Source organism: Panthera leo, chromosome E2 (assembly GCF_018350215.1).
Source record: "Panthera leo isolate Ple1 chromosome E2, P.leo_Ple1_pat1.1, whole genome shotgun sequence".
In the NCBI taxonomy this organism is placed as follows: domain Eukaryota; kingdom Metazoa; phylum Chordata; class Mammalia; order Carnivora; family Felidae; genus Panthera; species Panthera leo.
In genome coordinates, this window is record NC_056693.1 from 13,133,324 (window position 1) to 13,152,876 (window position 19,553).

The 19,553-nt window shown below is 54.1% G+C and overlaps 1 protein-coding gene across 7 annotated transcripts in view; it reads right to left on the minus strand.

Moving 5' to 3' along the window:
• Window positions 1-19,553, minus strand: part of POU2F2 (POU class 2 homeobox 2) — a 57,621-nt gene that overhangs the window by 10,453 nt on the left and 27,615 nt on the right. For 4 of the 7 annotated variants that reach the window (XM_042918514.1, XM_042918515.1, XM_042918519.1 and 1 more), the window contains exons 2-6: window positions 14,017-14,082; window positions 13,878-13,912; window positions 13,682-13,738; window positions 9,869-9,985; window positions 9,326-9,604 (exon numbers count right to left, since the gene is read on the minus strand). In XM_042918514.1, coding sequence (XP_042774448.1) covers window positions 9,326-9,604; window positions 9,869-9,985; window positions 13,682-13,738; window positions 13,878-13,912; window positions 14,017-14,074 — 546 coding nt within the window. In that variant the 5' untranslated portion in view covers window positions 14,075-14,082. Of the gene's footprint in view, window positions 1-9,325; window positions 9,605-9,868; window positions 9,986-13,681; window positions 13,739-13,877; window positions 13,913-14,016; window positions 14,083-17,705; window positions 18,057-19,553 lie in introns of those variants that run through there. The other 3 variants (XM_042918517.1, XM_042918516.1, XM_042918513.1) reach the window with 2 other exon arrangements.

Below are 19,553 nucleotides of genomic sequence, written 5' to 3' on the forward strand. Positions count from 1 at the left end.
GGAGGAGGACACTCTTTGTGTCCTGATATGGAACAATCTCCAAGATGTCCTGTTGAGTGGAGAGCTCAAGAGGCATGACAGAGGGTATGATGTGCTGCTGTTTGTGTGTGTGTGTGTGTGTGTGTGTGTGTGTGTGTGTGTGTGTGTGTTTTCAAGTATATCTAGGTATTCCCTGGGTATGCGTAGACTATACCTGGAAAACTACACCAGAAACTGGCAAGACTGTAAATCCTTCCGTATCTCGAGTTTTGAGCATTTACCTAGCATACATAAAGAAATAAAGCTGTCCCACACCCACTGACCCAATTGAACAGTCACTTCTGCCCAACATCCCTGTTTCTCCAACCATTCCTGTTTCGACTGTTCGAGGCAGTTCCCTGTCTACTGCAAAGGCTTCTGCCTTCTCCATGTGCTTCGGAAAGTGGACAGAGTACCCAAATGCTCCTGACCTCTTGCTTTGTCACTCTAGCTGCCAGTCATCTAAGAATTCGGCTTAAGGGGTTTGAAGTCCCAATACTCTGTCCTTTGAAACTGTCCATTCTGCCTTCTCTTCCAAGACTCCTCCACCTGATAACTCACATGGCAGCCTCCCTTCCACATGAGGCCTGGCCCCCAAGTGAGTGAAGCTTGGGATTCAGCCCCTTCCCTTTACAAAGAACCCTTCCCAGTCCCCATACCTAATTTTCGTTTCATAATTTTGTCTTCTTTTTCTCCGAAAGGCCCTGTACACCTGGGTGGCTCAGTTGGTTGAGTGTCTGACTTCAGCTAAGGACACGATCTCACAGTTTGTGGGTTCGAGCCCCATGTCGGGCTCTGTGCTGACAGCTCAGAGCCTAGAGCCTGCTTCAGATTCTGTGTCTCCCTCCCTCTCTCTGCCCCTACCCCACTTGAGCTCTGTGTCTCAAAAATAAATAAACATAAAAAAAAAATTTAAGGCCCTATAACTCATATAAACATCAGGCCCCACAAACTGAACCCACCCTGCTCTAAACTGCAATGCATTTGCTTATATACAGTTTTCCCCCTGCTACACTGAAACTCGAGAAGGCAGAGGCCATGTCTTAGTTTTCTTGCATCCCTGTCCCTCAACAGTCTGGCAAGCCCCCATTAAATGCACACTGAACTGAATCCAAGAATAAAGCCAGAAATAAAGTCTTATTACCAGTGTTCTTCTGATTAGCTTGCTGATTGCAATAGTTGTTAACTACTCTGTCTCCCTAGTGTGACTCAGTGAAAATCCCACTTTCTCCCCAGACGTCTAAAAGAGAGGTGTCTGCAGATTTCTTTCTGAATCAGCAGGGAGAAGAAAAGGGAGGGGGAAATGCACCCAATTTGCAAAAGGTCTCATGGTGAGAAGTCCAAATGAAAAACCCAAACACACCCCCATTCACTGTTACTCAGACCAGAAACAGGGATCAGTCCCGACACTCTCCGTCCCTTCCTCTCCACCATCCGATATACCTTCAAGGGCTAAAAGTTCTAAACTTTTTTGTGCTCTGAATTATTTGGTGTCTGACGAAACCTACTGGCTCCTTCTCAGAGTTAAAAAAAAAAAATGCGTGAAACGGGGAGCCTGGATGGCTCAGTTGGTTAAGCGTCCGACTTCAGCTCAGATCATGATCTCGCGGTTCGTGGGTTTGAGCCCCGTGTTGGGCTCTGTGCTGACGGCCGGGAGCCTGGAGCCTGCATCGGATTCTGTGCCTCCCTTCCTCTCTGCCCCTCCCTGGCTCACACCCTGTCTCTCTCTGTCTCTCGAAAATAAATATTAAAAATTTTTAATGAAAAGTGCATAAAATGAAATACATAGGATTTCATAGGAAATCAACTGTATTGAAAAAATCATCCAACATTTTGAATAGATAATAATAATCTTTGGGTTTCTTTACAGCACATTAAATAACAAGGTCAAGCAGTACATCTGATGACTACTGTAATTTCAAAGTGATGATGAACGAAAACAATTATTTTAAGGGATCTGTGACAAGTGTATCGAAATATCTTTGTATTCCATTGTCCAAATACTTATACAAAGGCCAAGTACTGCTAATGCTATTGTGGTCGGCTGTCTATATTCCTAATAGAAGGAAATTCAACATTTGCAGTTAGAGGATAGAAAAAATTGAGACATAAGCTTTTCCCATCCAAGTTCATGGACTCCCTGGAATTCTATCCACAGCCCCCTCCAGGAGGTTCCTGTTCTGAAATGTTAATTGAACAATAAAGCTTCTACTGGTTTTTATCACATTTGAAACAATTCAACTCCTTGCCCTGACCCTGCATGACCCCGCCTTCCTTGTCTCTCACAACTCTCACTCCCTAACTCTAAGCCAGTCACACTAGTGTCCTTCCTGTTACTGAACCCAGAAGAGGTCCCCACCTCAGGGCCTTTGCACATGCTGTCCACCCCCCCCCCCCTTCTTGATCTGCACATGACTGGCCCCTCTTCATCATTCAAGTCTCTGTAAAATGCCCCCTCCTGAGAGAAACCTCCCTTCTCTACCTGCTTTGATGAGTCTTCCTCTCCTCAATGTCTATTACATCATACTCTTTTCCTTCCTTTATAGCAATGATCAGCTATGAGCAGGCACCAGCTTGGAGAGGGCACAGACTTGTCTGCCTTATTCCTCACTGTATTCTCCACGCAAAAAGGCGCTTGGGCATAGTGGATGTTCACTAAACGCTTGCTGACTGAAGAAATTACAGAATGGGAGAAAGAGAGAAGATTTTGGGTGCTGTGCTGTCTCAGGACTGGGGTTAGCCAGTAGGAGGCCCCATTTCTCCACAATCTACAGGCAGCGAGCAATCTGAAGCCACTCGGGGGCGTGTTACGACCAAGTCAAGCTGGTAGAGAGGTTAGAGGAAGTGGAGAGAACCGGGGAAGGGCCCCTGGCCAAGATACTTAGTGGCTCTGTCCCTAACCTGTGAGAAAAACTAGCACACCCCGCCAACGCTGAAAAGGGAAGAGATGGTTTCTTGGGTTTCTTGTTCATCACTGTGTTCTGATCACCTCCACCCTAGTACAGGCACCCAGCAGGCCATCAGTGAATTTCCAATGACTGAATGAGTAAAACCTAGGACAGACCGGTGGAGTCTCAGAGCAGACTGGCTGCGTTTTGACACACTGAGATCTTGGCCACAGTGGGGCAGAAAGACTGACAGTTTACGTGACTCACGGGTGAACCGGAGGGCAATTGTCCATTTTCCCATTTGGACTCAATTCCACCTGGGGGTGGAAGGAGGTGGAGAGAAAGCCTTTAAAAGGAACTGGGCCGCGTGGGCCCAGGTGCAGCGCCTCACTCCAGCGCACAGGGCAGACTCCCCATCCCCCAACTGCAGGCCCCCACACATGCTCTGGCAGCCACCCAGCCGGGGGTGGTGTCTGCGTGTCACTCAGCAGTCACCCCTGAGATGGCAAACCATGGCCAGTTCTGGACACCCCATTCCAAGACATGGACAGCTTAGAGTCAAGTCCGTAGCAGGGAGGACAGGAAGGGGGTGTCTGCGGACCACGTAAACTACAGTATCATCAGTTGTGTTCAGCATGAGGATGGGCTTCCCGACCCTCTGAGCCGTGTCAGGGCACCCGGTAGTGGAGTGGGCTGCGTGGGAAGGCAGAGAACACCTGTCCTGGGAGCCACTGGGGAGAAACTGCACCCCCACTTGCCCGGAACTGTGCAGCGGGAGCTCCCACATCGGGTGGGAGGGAAGTCAGAGGGGTGCAAGGGTCCCTGCCGGCTGGGAACCTGGGGGTTCTGAGTCTCAGCCCTGTCGCCTGCTTCTAGCTGTGTGACTCGGGGGAAGCCAGCTCTTTCTTCTGGGCCTCGGCCTCCTTAACTATATAGGGGGACAGTGCACAGGGCTGGAAACCTGACTGTCCTTCACACACTGTGGGACCCTGGGCACCCCTTCCCCTGTTTAAGTCTCAGTCACCCCACGGGGCTCTTAAAGGAATTCAGCGTGACAATGCACATAGCGTGTTTGGCCCGATCTCTGTTCACTGAAGTGGGCCTGCGTAAATGGTAGTCATTATTACTGAGTCACACCTTTCTCAGGGCCTCGGTTTTCTCATCTACAAAATGGGGTTGATAATGTCTAACTGGTTACAGGACTGCTCGGAGGCCCGAGTAGTATTAGCATCTGCAAGGTGTCTGGGAAATCACAACACGCTCCCCGAGCACAAGCGTTTGCTAGCCCTGTACCCCCATGTCACTCCCCCCACGTCACCCTACCGGATCGTGAACTCTCAAGGGCAGGAAACCCCATCCTCTGCCCGGCAGCTGTGAGCTGTCCACACCCAGCCTCTCCACCGAGCTTCAGCTTCAGATGTCCGTCTGCCTATCTGATGTCTCCACTTGGATGATTAATAGACTCTTTATACCCTGCTGTGTCCAAAAGGAAACTCCTGGTTCCCCACTCCAGCCCTCCAAATCACACTGTGCCTCCCCTGTCTTCCCCAACTCAGGAAGCTCCCTCACCACCATCTGATTGCTGAAGCCCAAATCCTAGGAGTCATCCTTCATCTATCCTATCCGTATAAAATAGCATCTCAGACCCCCATCATCACCCTCATCTCCCACCTGCATGGCTGCAAGGATTTCCCACTGGGCCCCTCGCTTCTACTCTGGTCCCCCACAGTCCATTCTCCCCATGGCAGCCAGAGGGAGCTGTGGAGAGGGTCAGCGGGGTCATGCCACCCACCTGCTTAAAACCCCCAACAGCTTCCCGTCGATGTTTCCCTGGTAAACATTCCAAACTCCTTGATCTGCCCTACAAGGCCCTGCAAAACCTGGTCCCGCCTGCCTCCCCCTCACCTCTTAACTTGTCCTCCACTCACTTGCTCTGCTCTAGCCATACCATTTTCCTCTGTGCCCTGATGTCAAGCTGCTTTCCACCTCAGGACCTTTGCATTTGCTGTTGCCTTTTCCTAAGTTCTCCCCATGGCTTCTTCATGACTGACTCATTCAGAGTCAGCTTTCAAAGGCTTTCAAAGGCCACCCTGTCAGTGAAACTTTCCCTGGCCACGCCATTAAGAGTGGCCTCCTCCCTCTATGACACCAGCCCACTTCATTTTCTTTAGTACGCTTCCTCTAAAATGGTCTTGTTTTGCTCATTTGTTTACCTGTTTACTCTCTGCTCCCTACTAGAACATAAGGTCCTCAAGGGCAGCCACTGCTGCCTTGTTCACAGCTGTCCCCTTGGGGCCACAAACGGGCACCTGGCATACACAAGGTGCTTAATAAGTGCTGGATGAATGCGTGAATGACTCTGTCATTCCAGGCACTTCCCTACAGGAAGCCCTAAAGTTTGGGGGGAAGGGATATGGACAGAGGTGGCCTGTCTCTAGTGTGGGATTCTCTGTGTGCCCCCGTCCCCCAAAGGTTGGCCCTGCCACGTGGAGCCCAGGAAGTCCCAGAGATTGGGGCGGGACACCAAAAAGCTGAGACCCATCTGACGGCGAGAAGAAACACCTACATGCACATTGTGTGTTACATCCCGTGCTGCCTCCTGTTAAAATTCCAGGATAGATGAGCAACAGCAGACCCCAACCAGTTGTGGAGTGACTGGTACGCCTCGGCCCAGCTCCCGGCCGCCAGGGGCCTGTGGGTACACTGACGACACACCTCCAGGTTTGGCTGCCCTGGCACCTGCTGCCCCTTCTCCAAGCCTCAGGAGCCATCTCTTCCTCTTGGGGACTGGCCCTCCCCTATTCTCAGGTCACATGGCCCAAGTGGGCTGACCCTACCTTCTTGGGGCAGTGGTTGAGGACACTAACTCAACCCTGGCCGGTGGGAACAAGTCTAAAAGTGCCGGCACCCATTCTGCCTGCCTCAGAATGAAAAAAGAGACAGAGTTTGGGGCTGGGCCTCTTCAGCGATCTGAGCCAAATATCCCCTTCTACGTCTTCAGCCACCTGGAGGGGAGTCTGGTCTAGCTGACACCCCTCCTAGCTCATCCGGCGCTGTCTTCCACTGCTGGCCCTCCACCCCTGCCTCCTGGAGCCCCCCCTACTCTCTCATTTTACCTTCCATGCCTGAAACAGCTTTCTCCACTCCGTATACCTGGTAAACTCCTACTTGTCCGGGCTCAGGTCAGGCACCACCTCCTCCAAGAAGCCTTCTCTGATTCCCTCAGGCACAGGTCACCTGTCTTTTCCCACACTCCCACCACACCCAGTAGGTTTCTCTGGGAAACCTTTTTCAGTAGGGCCTGCCAGCCTAAAAGATCTTGTCAAGCTTTATTTGCCATAGTCATATTATGAAAATAGGGATTTTTTTTCCCTTCCAAATACAAAATGATGTTTTAACAGTTAATGTAAATTTTCAATCAATGTCTACCCCTACCCCAGACAGTCTGAATTACTCCCCTGGAGAGATGTCTTCCCTACCCTTGATTGAAAAGCTGCAGCAAAACATCCCTCATTGATTCAGTAAACATCCAGGTGGCCCCTTTGGTGGAAAGCATCATGCTGAGCGCTGGACACACAAATTATAAAAGTGTGTTATAATTGTCCCTTTCTCTGTACTAGCTAGGAAAATTCAGGGAAGATTCCTGCCAAACTGTTTAACTGACACTACTTTGGAAGCTGGTGTTACAGGGACGGATGGGGGACTTTCCCTTAGTACATTATGTAATTTTAAAGTGATAGGGTTAGGGGTGTTTTTTACTTTCTTAGTATTTTTCAAGTAAAACATTTCTTAGTGGTTCATTGGTATCTGTTTCCCTACAAGACTGGGAGCCTTTAGGGGGCAAGGAAGGGTCTGAGTCACTTCTAAGTCTTTAGCTTCCCGCCAGGGCCTGACACACAGGGGGCTAGGAAATGTCTGTGAAATGACCATAGGACAGAGCTGAGCAGTCATGGGAAGTAGAATTGGCAGGCCCAAGAGACATAGACTGAGGAGAGGGGTCAAGCCCAGGGGTGGAATGGCTGTGGATGCAGGGAGGCAGTAACACAGGAGGAATGTGGTACCCACGTTCTGGGTTGTTCCTGGTCGGCATGGTGCCTGGAACTGGGGATAAACATTCGTCTGTTAGGGAAATGAGGTCACAGGGTGACAGAACTCCCAGAAAACAAACTCTTGGTCCTGGCTTTGCAATTGCAGACAACAGGACTGAGCAGATCAGAGCTGGGGAGGGAGGAGCCAGAGGAAGGGGTTGGCAGGACGGTTAGAGGAGGCGTCCTTGAGAATCAGAGACTGGGCGGAACAGCAGGTGGCAGAGGACTAGCCTGGGTCGCTGGGTCCTTGGGTCGCAGGGAACTTGGGGGAGGTGGTTCTAGGAGTTTACAAACAGAAGGAATGCCTCCTGCTCCCAAGGGGGAATGGCTTGGCCGGTTTGCACTGGGTGGCTCTCTCCCTCCCCCTCCCTGTGGCCTTTGTTCCTTCCACAGATATTTCCTCAGGCATCTTCAGACACAGCACTGGTGATGAGGGCCAGAAGGAGAGGAAAGGGCTGGGGACCCCCAGAGGAGGCAGGAGGCAGGAGGCAGGAGATTATAAACCAGATGGAGGGAGGGAAGTCATGGAAAACTTCCTGGAGATTTGGACTCCCAAGCTGAGGCTTAAAGGCTGAAGAGGAGCTGTCCAGGTAAAGGGAGGGAGCCGACTTCCAGGTAGAAAGGAGAACAGAGCAGGGGTACTGATACTTGGGACCTAGTGAGGAGCCCCGAGCCTTGGTGTTGCTCCGTGAAGAACTAACTGCATGTGCTGTGAGGCGACCTCCTGCTGCTGGGGTCTCTGGTGGCCAGAGTGGGAAAGCTGGGGACAATAGCTAAAGGCAGCGGCCCCGGGTCCTATGGTTAGAGCCCTGGACTCCCAGGTCTGGCTCCAGGGCTATCCTGCCCCTTGTGCTCACCGGCTGACCCCGGCCAGGATGAGGATTTGCGGATTCAAGGAGGTCACCGTTAGTACAGCACCTGCCAGACTCTAGTTACAGTCACCATGGTGAGCCAGCCATTGTGAGGCTAAGTTTGGAAGAGCCGTCACGGGGCAGCGGGCACAGATTGCTGTGTGTGTCTCTACAGAACCAGGCCCGGAGGCAGGAAGCCCTAAGAAGGCAGATACCAGCTCAGCGTTAAGGACGGTCTCACATGGAAGCGTTGGTAAGTAGTGGAACGGGCCTGCTGGAAGCTGAACTCTCTGTCAAGGGAACAACCTTATGGGTACTGGACACCTCAGTGTAGACAGCATCTGGCCCTGGGGTTTCATGGAAAGGGGTGGGTAGAGAGAAAGAAAAGCAACCCAAGGAGCAGCCGTTGTGGGAAACACAGGGCTGAGGGAAGTCAAACAAGGTTCCTTGCTGCAGGACTTCTCAGGACCTTCACTGCCCTGGAACACGGGCTACAGACTCAAATGTTTACAGAACCCAGGCAGACAGCACAAATGGGTGACAGGGGCAAGTGTGAACGGGGTGGAGAGTGCAGGCCTGTCAGGAGGGGAAGCCTGCTCAACTCCTACTCTGTTCTGCCGACTATCCTTATGGGAAATTTTTTGGCCACTATCATGGGTTGAATCAGGGCTCCCCAAAAGATACGTCAGAAGTCGTAACCCCCAGTGCCAGTAAATGACCGTATTCGGAAACACGGTCTTTGCAGATGTAATCAAAGTAAATGAGGTCATTAGGGTGGGCCCTAATCCAGTGATCGGTGGGAAGTGTGAACACAGAGACAGACGTGCACAGAGAGAAGGTGGCCATATGACCATGGAGGCAGAGATTGGAGCGATCCAGCTATGAGAACACCAAGGATTTCTGGTACTTCCAGAAGCTAGAGGAAGCAAAGAGGGGTTCTCCCTAGAGCCACCCAGTTTGTGGGGCTTTGTCATGACAGCCCCAGGAAACAAATACAGCCACTAGCTCATGATTCGGTGTGTACCCAAAGTCTCCAGAATGGCCAGAGAGGACACGGCACTCCCTGACCCAGTGGCCACAGGCCCCCGTTCTGAGAGTCTCTCACTGGATCCTCCACATTTTCGGGCACTAGTTCAGAGTCTCAGCCTTTCCTTTTAGTGCCCACATGGGCGCCCTTCCACGGGGGTGAGTCCCCTGGTTTCCTCAGCTGTAAACCGAGGACGAACCCCCACCAAGATACACAGAAAGCGCTTAGCTGGACACTCCATCACACGGGGGACGTTCTCCCTCTGAGCCTCGCTTTCCCCCACCGAGACATGGGGGGCAGCATCCCCCAAGGCTTCCTGGGGTTGCTGGGAACTGCCTGGCACACAACCGGTGGTCCTAACGGTCGGCCCCTGTGGACCGGCCGGCCCCCTGCACGCCGGGCTTCTGCGCATCGTCCGCTGAAGGCCGTGGGCCCCCCCGGGGCTGCCCTTACCTGTGCTGTGAGCTGGATGGGCTGGGACAGGGTGAGCTGTGGGGTCCCGGGGGGCTGGCTGGCAGGCTGTGGTGGCGGCAGGTCGCCTCCCCCAGAGGAGGCCGGGGGCTGCGAGGTCGAGGAGGAGGCAGAGGAGGAGGAGGAGGAAGAGGAGGAGGAGGTGGAGGAGGCGGCGGCAGCGGCCGCGGCGGCATTGGACTGCTGCACGGCTGCGGCCAGGAGCTGGGCCTGGGCTTGCTGCAGGAGGAGCTGCTGCTGAGCCGGCATCAGCGCCGTGAGCTGCGGGGGTGGGGGGCGGGGGGCGGGCGGCAGGGGGGTGGGGTGCCAGGGGAGGGGTGTGGGGAGGAGCAGAGAAGGCAGAGAGGGGTTAGTGCCTGAGCCAAGCAGGTTAGGGCACAAGTCTTGCAGGACGACCGAGGGGGACAGGAGGCAGGCGCGAGAGCGCGGCCGCAGTCCTGGCGGGACACCCCATGCCACCGGTCCTGTAACAGGTGGGGGGTGGCTGGTCTCTGCCCCCGTGCCCATGCTTCCCCGAGTACTTACCCCGGCTAGCTGGCTGCCTGTCAACATGAGTTGGGCCTGGGGCAGATGCGGCTGGGCTGGCTGGGGGGGCGGGGGTGCTGCGGGGGCTGAGTCGCCACTGGGGTCTTCAGCCTTGATCTGGGGGGGAGAGAGGCAGGGTCCGGGACCCCAGAATGTTAAGTGGAGGCCAGAGAGAATGCCCACCTGTGAACCAAAGAGAGGGCACGTGTGTGGCAACAGCAGCCTGGGGCCGGCCGGCAGAGGAGGAGTGGACCGGGGTATAGAGGCCAAGACCCTGTACTGACCGGCCGGGGGTCTTAGGCCACCTTTCTGGCCTCAGTGTCCTCAGCAATCACATAAGGCTAACACACTCCCTGCACCCAAACCCCCTACAGGAAGAGGGTCACCTTTGGGGAGCAGTTTTCCCCTCTGGGGGGTCAGCTTCCCCGTCTGTAAAATGGGAAATGTGCCAGCGGGGGACTCGGAACATCAAAGGGTAGAGTTCTGGGTCCCACACCCTTCATCTGCGTTAGCTACAGGTGCATCTCTTATTAATGGAGTAAGACTTCGCTGGAAGAAAGGGTCTCAGGTTATTAAAAAAAAAATCACCACCTTAGAACATGGGTCTGGAATTCAAACGAGTGTGGAAAGAGGCAGACAGTGCAAATGGGTGACCTGGACAGATGAGGATGGGGTATGCTGGCAGGGTGTGCAGCCCTCCCGAAGGAGAAGCTTGCCCAGCTCCCGCTCTGCTCCCACCAATCACTCATTTTAAAATCGAGAACAAAAACACAGGGTGCCTGGGTGGCTCAGGGGGTTGAGCGTCTGACTCCCGATTTCGGCTCAGGTCATGATCCCATCGGTACTCTGCTGTTGTGCAGAGCCTGCTTGGGATTCTCTCTCTCTCTCTCTCTCTCTCTCTCTCTCTCTCTCTCTCTCTTTCTCTCTCTTTCTCTCTGCCCCTCCCCCCTGCTTGTGCTCTCTCTCTAAAATAAAAATAAATAGATAGATAGATAGATAAAATCTAAAGTAAAACCAAAAAAAAAAACAAACAAAAAACTAAAAACAAACCAAAATCGCTGGCAAGACCAGCAAAGCACATATGAGGGCCAGATGTGGCCCAGATGCTGCCACCTTTCAGCCTCCACCCCAGAAGTCCACTGAGCCCCTCCTTCATCTCGGTGTAGGATGTGGCTGCCTCTCGCATCAAACGCATAGGACAGACCGACACAGTCCTGGCCTTCCTCCTCTCCTAGACAGAAAGCCAGACCACGGTGGACTTGCCCGATTGGGCTGTTGGTAAAGGACGTGTGGGGGTAGGAGGAGGTATGCCTTGAAGAATCACACGCTCAGGCCCAGAGGGGACACCGGGCTGAAAGGATGATCCCTAATCCTTCAGCCCAATGGCCCAGCACCGTTTTGCAAAAGGGAGTCCAGAGAGGGAAAGCAACTGCTGCAAGGTGACCCAACAGCTTGGCAGGGGTGTGGCATTTGGAATGCAGACTGAGACAGACAGAGGTCGGGGAAAAGGCCAAATAACAGAGGGTGAGTGGAGTGTCCCAGGGTACGGATACAAACGTCAGGAAGTTTAAGGGGCGCCGAGATGCATCAAACCACCGTGAGTGTTAGAAGCCAGGCCAGTGGCCATCCCCGGCAGGGAATCAAGGGCCTCTGGAAGTCTGGTCATGTTCTGCTTCTTGATCTGGTGCTGGCTGCATGGGTGTTCAGTTTGTGAAAATCCACAGAGCCATACATTGAAGATCTCTGTGTATGTCACATTTTAATTAAATGTTAAAAAAAACAAAACAAAAAACAACAACAACCCACACCAACATGGTCAGAATATTGGTCCTCTTTCAGGTTTCTTTCATTCATTCCTTCTGGTTCTCTTGAGAAAGTCTCCATTAGGTGCTAGGATGGCTCTAAGGCCTTGTCCCCAGCACGACTCATCTCCCTTTTTAACGAGAGAAGGAAAGCCCTCAGGCTTACACCTGACAGGCAAGAGTCTCTGGGTACATTTTAATAATCATTGTATTGGGCACCTGGCTGGCTCAGTCAATAGACACCGAGTCTTGATCTTGGGGTCATGAGTTCAAGCCCCACATTGAGCGTGGATATTACTTAAAAAAAAAAAAAAAAATCACTGGGGTCCCTGGGGGGCTCAGTCGGTTAAGCATCCGACTTCGGCTCAGGTCATGATCTCACTGTCCGTGGGTTCAAGCCTCGCATTGGGTTCTGTGCTTGACAGCCCAGAGCCTGGAGCCTGCTTTGGATTCTGTGTCTCCCTCTCTCTCTGCCCCTCCTTTGCTCACGCTCGGTCTCTCTCTCAAAAATAAATAAACATAAAAAAAAATTTTTTTTTAATCACTGTATTTATTTCCATGGCAAGTGATTCTGGTTTTCCATTCATGAAATTTCCACTGAAAAAAATGTATTTCAGCTGTTGAAAAAGCAAGCCAGTTCATGAGCTGAAAATTGTTGAAGCTGATTGATGGGTACCTGGGGGGTTATTTTCATGCTACTCTTTTTTTTCCTCCTTTGTTATCTGCTTCACATTTTCCATAATAAAATATTTTTTTAAATGAAGCCAATTAACAAAATTGTGATGGAAGTAATGGTACACAGTGGTGTATGGATGTGTCTGAAATCGTGATGGGAGCACATGAATCACTGCAGTTGGGGAAAGACTAACACAGAAGAGGCCGAGTGAGATGGAGAACAGGACGTAGTGTGGACAGAGGCCTGGAGTCAGAGGCCAAAGCCCTCTCTGCCTCGGGCTTTCTCCGGGAGCCAGGGTCCAGGCTGGGGAAGAGCAGCGAGAATCCTTCCTTCCCAGGGCCCCACTGGTTTCCCCACGGAGAAGCAGGGCTGCGGTGGGACTAGGAGAGGCTGCAAAAAATGCAGCTGGGGAAGGAGAGGGTGGGGGTAATGGACATACGCTCTGCTCTAAGAGCTAAGGCCAGAACTGTGCCCGAGATCAGAGGGAAGGAGGCCAGAGCCAGACTCCTTCTCCCCTGGGCCCTGGCCAACTCACTCAGCACGAGATACCCACCCACTAAGCTGCACCCGGGGCCCCAGAGCCCATCCAATCTGATAGCCCCCGTGTTAGAGAAAAGGAAACTGAGAAGCCCAGCGGTGGTGGGGGGTGGGCAGTGATTTTCCCATGGTCACAGAGTAGCTCTCGGCTCCCAATGCCATCCCTCTGCTACCTTTGGCCAGGGTCAGGAGCCCTTCCGAGGACCACCCGGCGCGTGCCCTCCATGCTGCCTTCAGGCCTCTGGACCTGTGGCTGCCTCCACCAGGCTGGAGCGTGGAGACCTGGGCCCCAGACACCTCAGGAAGCCCAACGATGCCCAGCAGCAGGCAGGGCCCCATGTGGATTAGGGATTTGTTCTGCCTGGCCACGTCCAGATACCCCATCATCCTTAGCCATTCTTACGGGGTCTGCCCCCCCCTTACCCTCCTCCATTGGCTGGCCCCTGTATGTGTGTGTTGGGGGGCTGGGGTGGGGCAGGCCCCTGTCAGGGAAGTTGGGATGGGGGCGGGGCCCTCAGCTTCCTGTTGTTCATCGCCCTGGGGCTCTGGGGGGGATTTCCCTGGCCACCCCCACCCCCCCAGGGAAGGGGAAGGAGCCTGGGTGAGTCACAGGCCTGGGGCGGGAGCCTGAGTGTGAGAAGGAGCCAGAGGAGCCTTGTCACCGAGTTATTGGGGCTCCGTGCCCTTCAGGCCCCAGGCCCACAAAGGTGCGTGGGACCCCGTCCCCGATACCAACCACCACCCATGACAGCACACCCTCCCGGTTCCCCCATCCTGGCGGTTCTGATAGGTGCTTACCTTGGTGCTGGGGCCAGTTGGGGACACGGAGAACGGGGAGGTCTTATTCTGAGGGTTCTGTGAAGAAAAAGTTGGGTTGGGGGAATGGGACGAATGAGATGAAGCAGCTTCTGACACCCCGCCCCTCGCCCACAGGGGCCACCTCTGTTCCCTTCTCCCCCTTCCCACCCCTCCTGCCCATCCACTCCCTCCGGACCTGATGGTTAGTGTCTGGTCCATTTCTTTCAGTGTCTGCAACAAGAGGGAAAGAGTGAGGTGTCACCTGTGCCCCCCACATCCCCGCAGCTCCCCCACCCCGCGGGGCCTCCGCCCTCTCTGCTCCCCTCCCCACCCACCTGTGTGCTCTGCCGGGGAGTCCAGACCTTGCTTCTCGGCCTCCAGGGGCTTAGACATTCTTATTTCTGGGGACAGAAGAGGGATGTAAGTGGGGTGAGAGGGGGAAGCCAGGAGGGCTCTCGGAGCCCCCCCTCCAGCACCACCCCAGCCTCTCCCCAAATCCCCCGCACCCCCTGCCACCTTGCAAGTGCCTCTTTGAGGAGGCATGCCCTCCTTACTGGGCCTCTGCCCTTCTCTGGCAGGACAAGAAAGGGCCTTCAGGCCTTGGGGGTCTTGCCTGATCCTTTTCACCCCTGCAGAAGGTGGCACAGGGAGGGCCACCTCCCGTGAGGCCTGGGGCGGGGTGGGAGGTAGCCGGTGGTCGTGAGAAGGCTTCGGTGCCCAGGAGGAGGTGGGTGATGTTCCACAGGAGCGAGTCAACCTTGGGCCTCCTCCCGAGGCGCGCCCGTCCTGCCTCACCAGGTTTCGGGTGAGACATGTTTTCCACTCTGAGTGGGGCCTGGGGGTGTGAAGGACTGCAGCGTCCCCAAAGGAGTGAGTCTTCTGATCTCTGCCCCTCCTCCAGCCCACAACGTTCCCGTCCACACCTCACTCCCACCCGGCCTCCCGCTCCTGGCCTCCCTTCTCGCGTTCGGCACACGGGCCCAGCAGCCCCATTCTGACCTCTGAACTCCGACTGACTCCAACTGCATCTGGCTCTGCCCCTGACCTGGTCCTTGGACTTAATCCTAGGCCTCACCTGGACTTCAGCCTTGAATCCCAACTGCACACCCCAGTCCAGCCTGGGTGTCCCACTGTGCAAATGCAATCCCATTCCACAGTCCCATAAACCCAGGAAATGACAGGAGGTGATAGGCAGCAAGCTAGCACCGGGGACAGAAAGCAATGGAGGCAGAGCGATGCTCTGTCCTCACAACACTCTGATGCTGGCAATGGAAAGGTGATCGTTTACCAGTGCTAAGCACAGTGTTAAGGATGATTCAGGGCTCACAGTAACAGTCGGTGCTGATATTACCCCCATTTTATAGACGAGGAAAGTGAGGGCCCAAGAGCCCAGTGAGACAGCAGAGGCGCCCTGACTGGACACCTGTCTGCATGACTCCAGGGTTCACGCTTCTAATCAGCACTGCTATGGTCTACTGGACCCCCCCCCCCCGCCCCGCTAACACCCCACTGTGACTTCCGCCCACCTCATCTCCAGCTGTCACCCCTATTCAAGTTCACCCTGACTGACACTGACTGGAAACCCAACCCGGGTAGACCCTACATAAACCTGGGCTTCTGCCCTATCCGTTCTCGATCCCCTTACCCATCCTGAATCCCAACTCCTATCCCGATGGTCAGAGTCCTTCATCTGACCTTGACTCCCAGCTTGACCTCAGACCTTTCTCCTGACCCTGAATCTGACTAGCAGGTCTCCCCCACAACTCACTCCACATCCCTGCCTTAAAACACGATGCCACCCTATCAAAGGGGCTGTCCAACTCAAGTGGGTTCTGCACCCAAGGTATTTTAAAAAGGCCAGCTACAGTAGCTAGGACATCTTCAGCAACTGAAAAAAAAAAAAAATGTCCAGGAATTTTGCAATTGAGGGTTACTTGACATGAAACGCTGCTCGGCTTTAAAATTCCTAATTAAAAAGCCAGGTCACACACTGCCGGTGGGAGTGTGAATGGATATAAGCACAATTCAGGAAAGCTGGGGAGGCGCCCCCTCCCTAGGACCCAGCACATCCACTCCCGAGTGTCCATGTGAGAGAGAGGGGCATCCTGCCCACCAGGCCCATGGGCACATGTACCCAGCAACCCTTTCGAAATGACCCCAAACTGGCAACAACCCAAGGGCCCGTCAGTGGATCAACACAATGTGGTATGCCCATACAACGAAACACTCCACTGCAAGAGAAAGAACACGCTCCTGAATCACACGCACTGCTGAATCTTGCAGGCGTGACACCAAGGAAAAGACATCAGACACGAAAGCAGACGGACAGTAGGATTCCAGTTACGGGAAGCTCAGAAAACAGGCAAGATGATATCAGGTGACCAAGGTCAGATTATGGGTACCTTTGGGGGGATGCGGACGGGGAAAGGGTGTGGGGAAGCCTGCAGAGGGTTGGAAATGTTCCGTATCATGATCTGTCGGGTGGCTCTGTGGTTCTATACATATGTAAAAATTCATCAAGCTGCACCCTTAAAATTTGAGCACTTTATTGTATGTATGTTTTCACACACAAAAAAGAAAAAAAATTAAAAGCTAAAACAAACAAACAAACAAACGAGTACACAGTCCTACTAAGGCATAGGTTGGTGAAGGAGGTGTGGGGAACAGGTGCCCAGGATGCCACGGGAGCTCAGGTCCTATTTCCAGGCACTAGGAGGGGCATGAGTGGATAATGATCTTGAGAGACACAGGAGGACGCAGCAGGTGCTGGTGCCAGGCGCGGAGACCCCACTCCTGCCTCTGAGATATCAAAGGCAGAGGTCCAGCCTAACCCTGCCTCTAAATGGCCCAGAACTTGGCCCAGCTCCAGGCAACTGCTAATGCTAGTGTGGTCCGGCATCCCACCCCATCTAGCATCCCTGAAAGCCCTGCCCCAACCCCCTTTCCTGGCCCCTCCTTCCAACTAGTGTCCATCTCTCCCCAGGGAGATCCTGCCTACAACCTGGCCCCGAACCTTTCCACAGCTCCCTATCTCCTCAAGAAAAGCCCAGATAGGGTCTTTAAACAGGTAATTAAGTTAAATGAGACCATTAGGGTGGGCCTTAATCCAATATGACTGGTGTCCTCATGAAGGTAGATATTGGGACACAGACGCGCAGGAAAAAAGACCATGTGAGGACACAGGGAGAAGATGGGCATCCCAAGCCAAGGAGAGAGGCCTCAGAGGAAACCAACCCCACTGACACCTTGACCTTGGACTTTCAGCTTCCAGCTTTCAAGAAAATGAGTTTCTGTTGTTTAAGCCACCCCATCTGCAGTACCCCATTATGGCAGCCCTGGGAAAATGATACAGCCTCCCACGGTCATGCCCTCCCACTGTCCTAGCCCTGAGCCCACAGGGCTGTGACCTTCTGTGTCTTAGTCCTTTCCCACCAGATCAGAGTGCGGGCAGGCCAGGTCTGACTCACTGCTGGGTCCCTGGCATCACCCAGCTTAGAAGAATGGGTTATAAATGTTGGCCGAACGTCCCTCCCTGCACCTCTCTCTCTTACTTGTTCCTGCCTCTGTTCTGTTGTCCCTCTGCCATTTAACACATTTCCTGAGGCCTTGGTGTGGGCTGGTCCCTCTGCCTGGAAGGCTATTCCCCACTCTGGCCACCTGGCGACCTCCTACTCATCCTTCAGGACCCTGAACAGGTTCTGTCGTCTATGGCGGTGGCTCCCTCCACCCTGGCTCCTGCTGGCCCAGCGTCTCCCCTTGTGACTGTCCTAGAGGCTGTAGCCATCTGGGCCCCAACAGGTCTCCCCCATCAGACTGGGAACCCCTTGAGGGCAGGTCTGACTCATCTTGGGGTCCCCAACACTCCCCAGCCCAGGACGTGCGGGTCAAGTGAACAAGGGGGGCCCGAGGCCCTGATCTCCCCCATCGCTCCAGGCCTTTGGCTCTGCTCTTCCCCCACCTGGTGACCTTTTCTTCTCTAAGAGCAAACCCCTGCTCCTCTTTAAGGTCCCAGCTCACACGTCACCTCCTCTGTGAGGTCCTCCATGCCTCCTCGGGTGGTTGGTGTCTCTTGTCTGAGAACCCCGTGCCCCTAACACACCCTGACTCCCTGGGCAATGGCCTCACCCTGCCCCAAACTGGGAACTCCTTAGAGCCCAGGCTGGTGTCATAATAACATTAATGCATGCAAGAATCTCTGACAGGCCAGGACCCAATCCCGTCCCAGACAAGCCTTTCTCCCTGCTGCCACCTGCCACCTTGACCCTGAGCCCCAATCCCCAAGCAACTCCCACCTGAACCTTTGAGGTAACATCTCCTCTGCAGGGACAGTGGCCGAAGAGGCAAAGATGGCTTAAGGAGAAATCTCCACCACTCTGTTTCCATAGTTGTCCCTAAGTCTTCCCCGACCCTGACTCCCAAACAGCCGGGCACCCCCACAGCATTTGGCTGGGCTGACGGCAAAATGGTCAGTGTCGCCCTTCACCCAAGCCTGTCTCGCTTTTCTTTCCTCCCCCATCAGAGCCCAATCTGAGAAAAGGGTTTCATAGAATCATCCCCACCAAGCATGAATAGGGGACTCCCTTTCCACCACAGATCCAAAGCCAAATGATGCCTTAACACTCTAGGACATTGGCAATCCCCTTAAGAGGCCCGCGGAGGCGCCCATCCTACAGGCTATCAGCCTCGGCCCAGGCCCCTCTCTCCTGGCTCTGGAGAAATACTGACACCTATTCCCACTCAGACACTCTGCTTTCACTGGGACAAGGTAAGACCGGGGCATCTGGATTTCGAAAAGCCCCCGCCACCGCCACCTCCACCAGGTGATTCTAATATGCTCCAGCTCCCTGCACCTTCCAAAATCCATCTCAAAGCCTCATTCACACAGAAAGGCTGCTTGGTTATATGGCCATAGCCACCCCTCCCTTCTCTCATCCCTGGCAGTGTGTAACTCTTTAGAGGACCAGGCAGGAAAAAGCGATGCGGAATCCTAGCGGGCCCCTTGAATCCTATCATCCTGGAGTCAGACACACCCAGGGCTACCCACACCCTTGGGGTCACACTCGCTTGCCCCACTGCCTCAGGCCTGGGACTCTGGGTCCCCTCCGCCCTCCCCACCCCTCCCTTACCCCTCCCTCTCCGGACTTTCACTTCTCCTCTGCATTTCCCCCAGCCGGTTTTAGCAGACTTGGGCCAGCTTCTCGTTAGCACTTACCGAAAATGGGGCTAAATATAGAGGGCCCAAGGGCTGCCCCTCACCCCTCCTGGCCCCTCTTGGCCTGTCCCCTGGGTCTCCTGCCTTCACAGCCGGCTTCAATCAAGGCTGTGGCCTGGGAGCCCCTGTGGGCAGGGTTTGCGCTGCCGGGAACCTCTGTGGGCCCAGCTGGCCCGGTCCCTGCCTCCGTAGGAGCAGCACCGCACCTCCCCCCCACCACCACCCCATGTCTGTCCCCGAGCGAGCGGCCTCAAGGGAGTGAACACTTCTGAGCTGTCAGGAGGGAAGGATGGAGATACAGGCAGCAGACACAACAAGAGAGGTGGCCCCACAGCTGTGCCACGGAACACACACACCACAGCCTCAGCCAGGCAGGGCCCCAGACAAGGATAGAGACGATGCAGACACACACAGGGACAGGTGTGCAGAGATCCTGGGTCGGGATGTTTGTAGAGAAGACATATGCCCAGACACAATGACATGGGTAGATATGCAAAACACACACCCAGACATGCGCATGCACACCTGCGTTTACATACACACACACACACACACACACACACACACACACACCCAGAGTTACTCAGATACACACAGACGTGCACACACTCACACATCCAGAGTCACTCACAGACGGATACACAGATAGACACACAGACA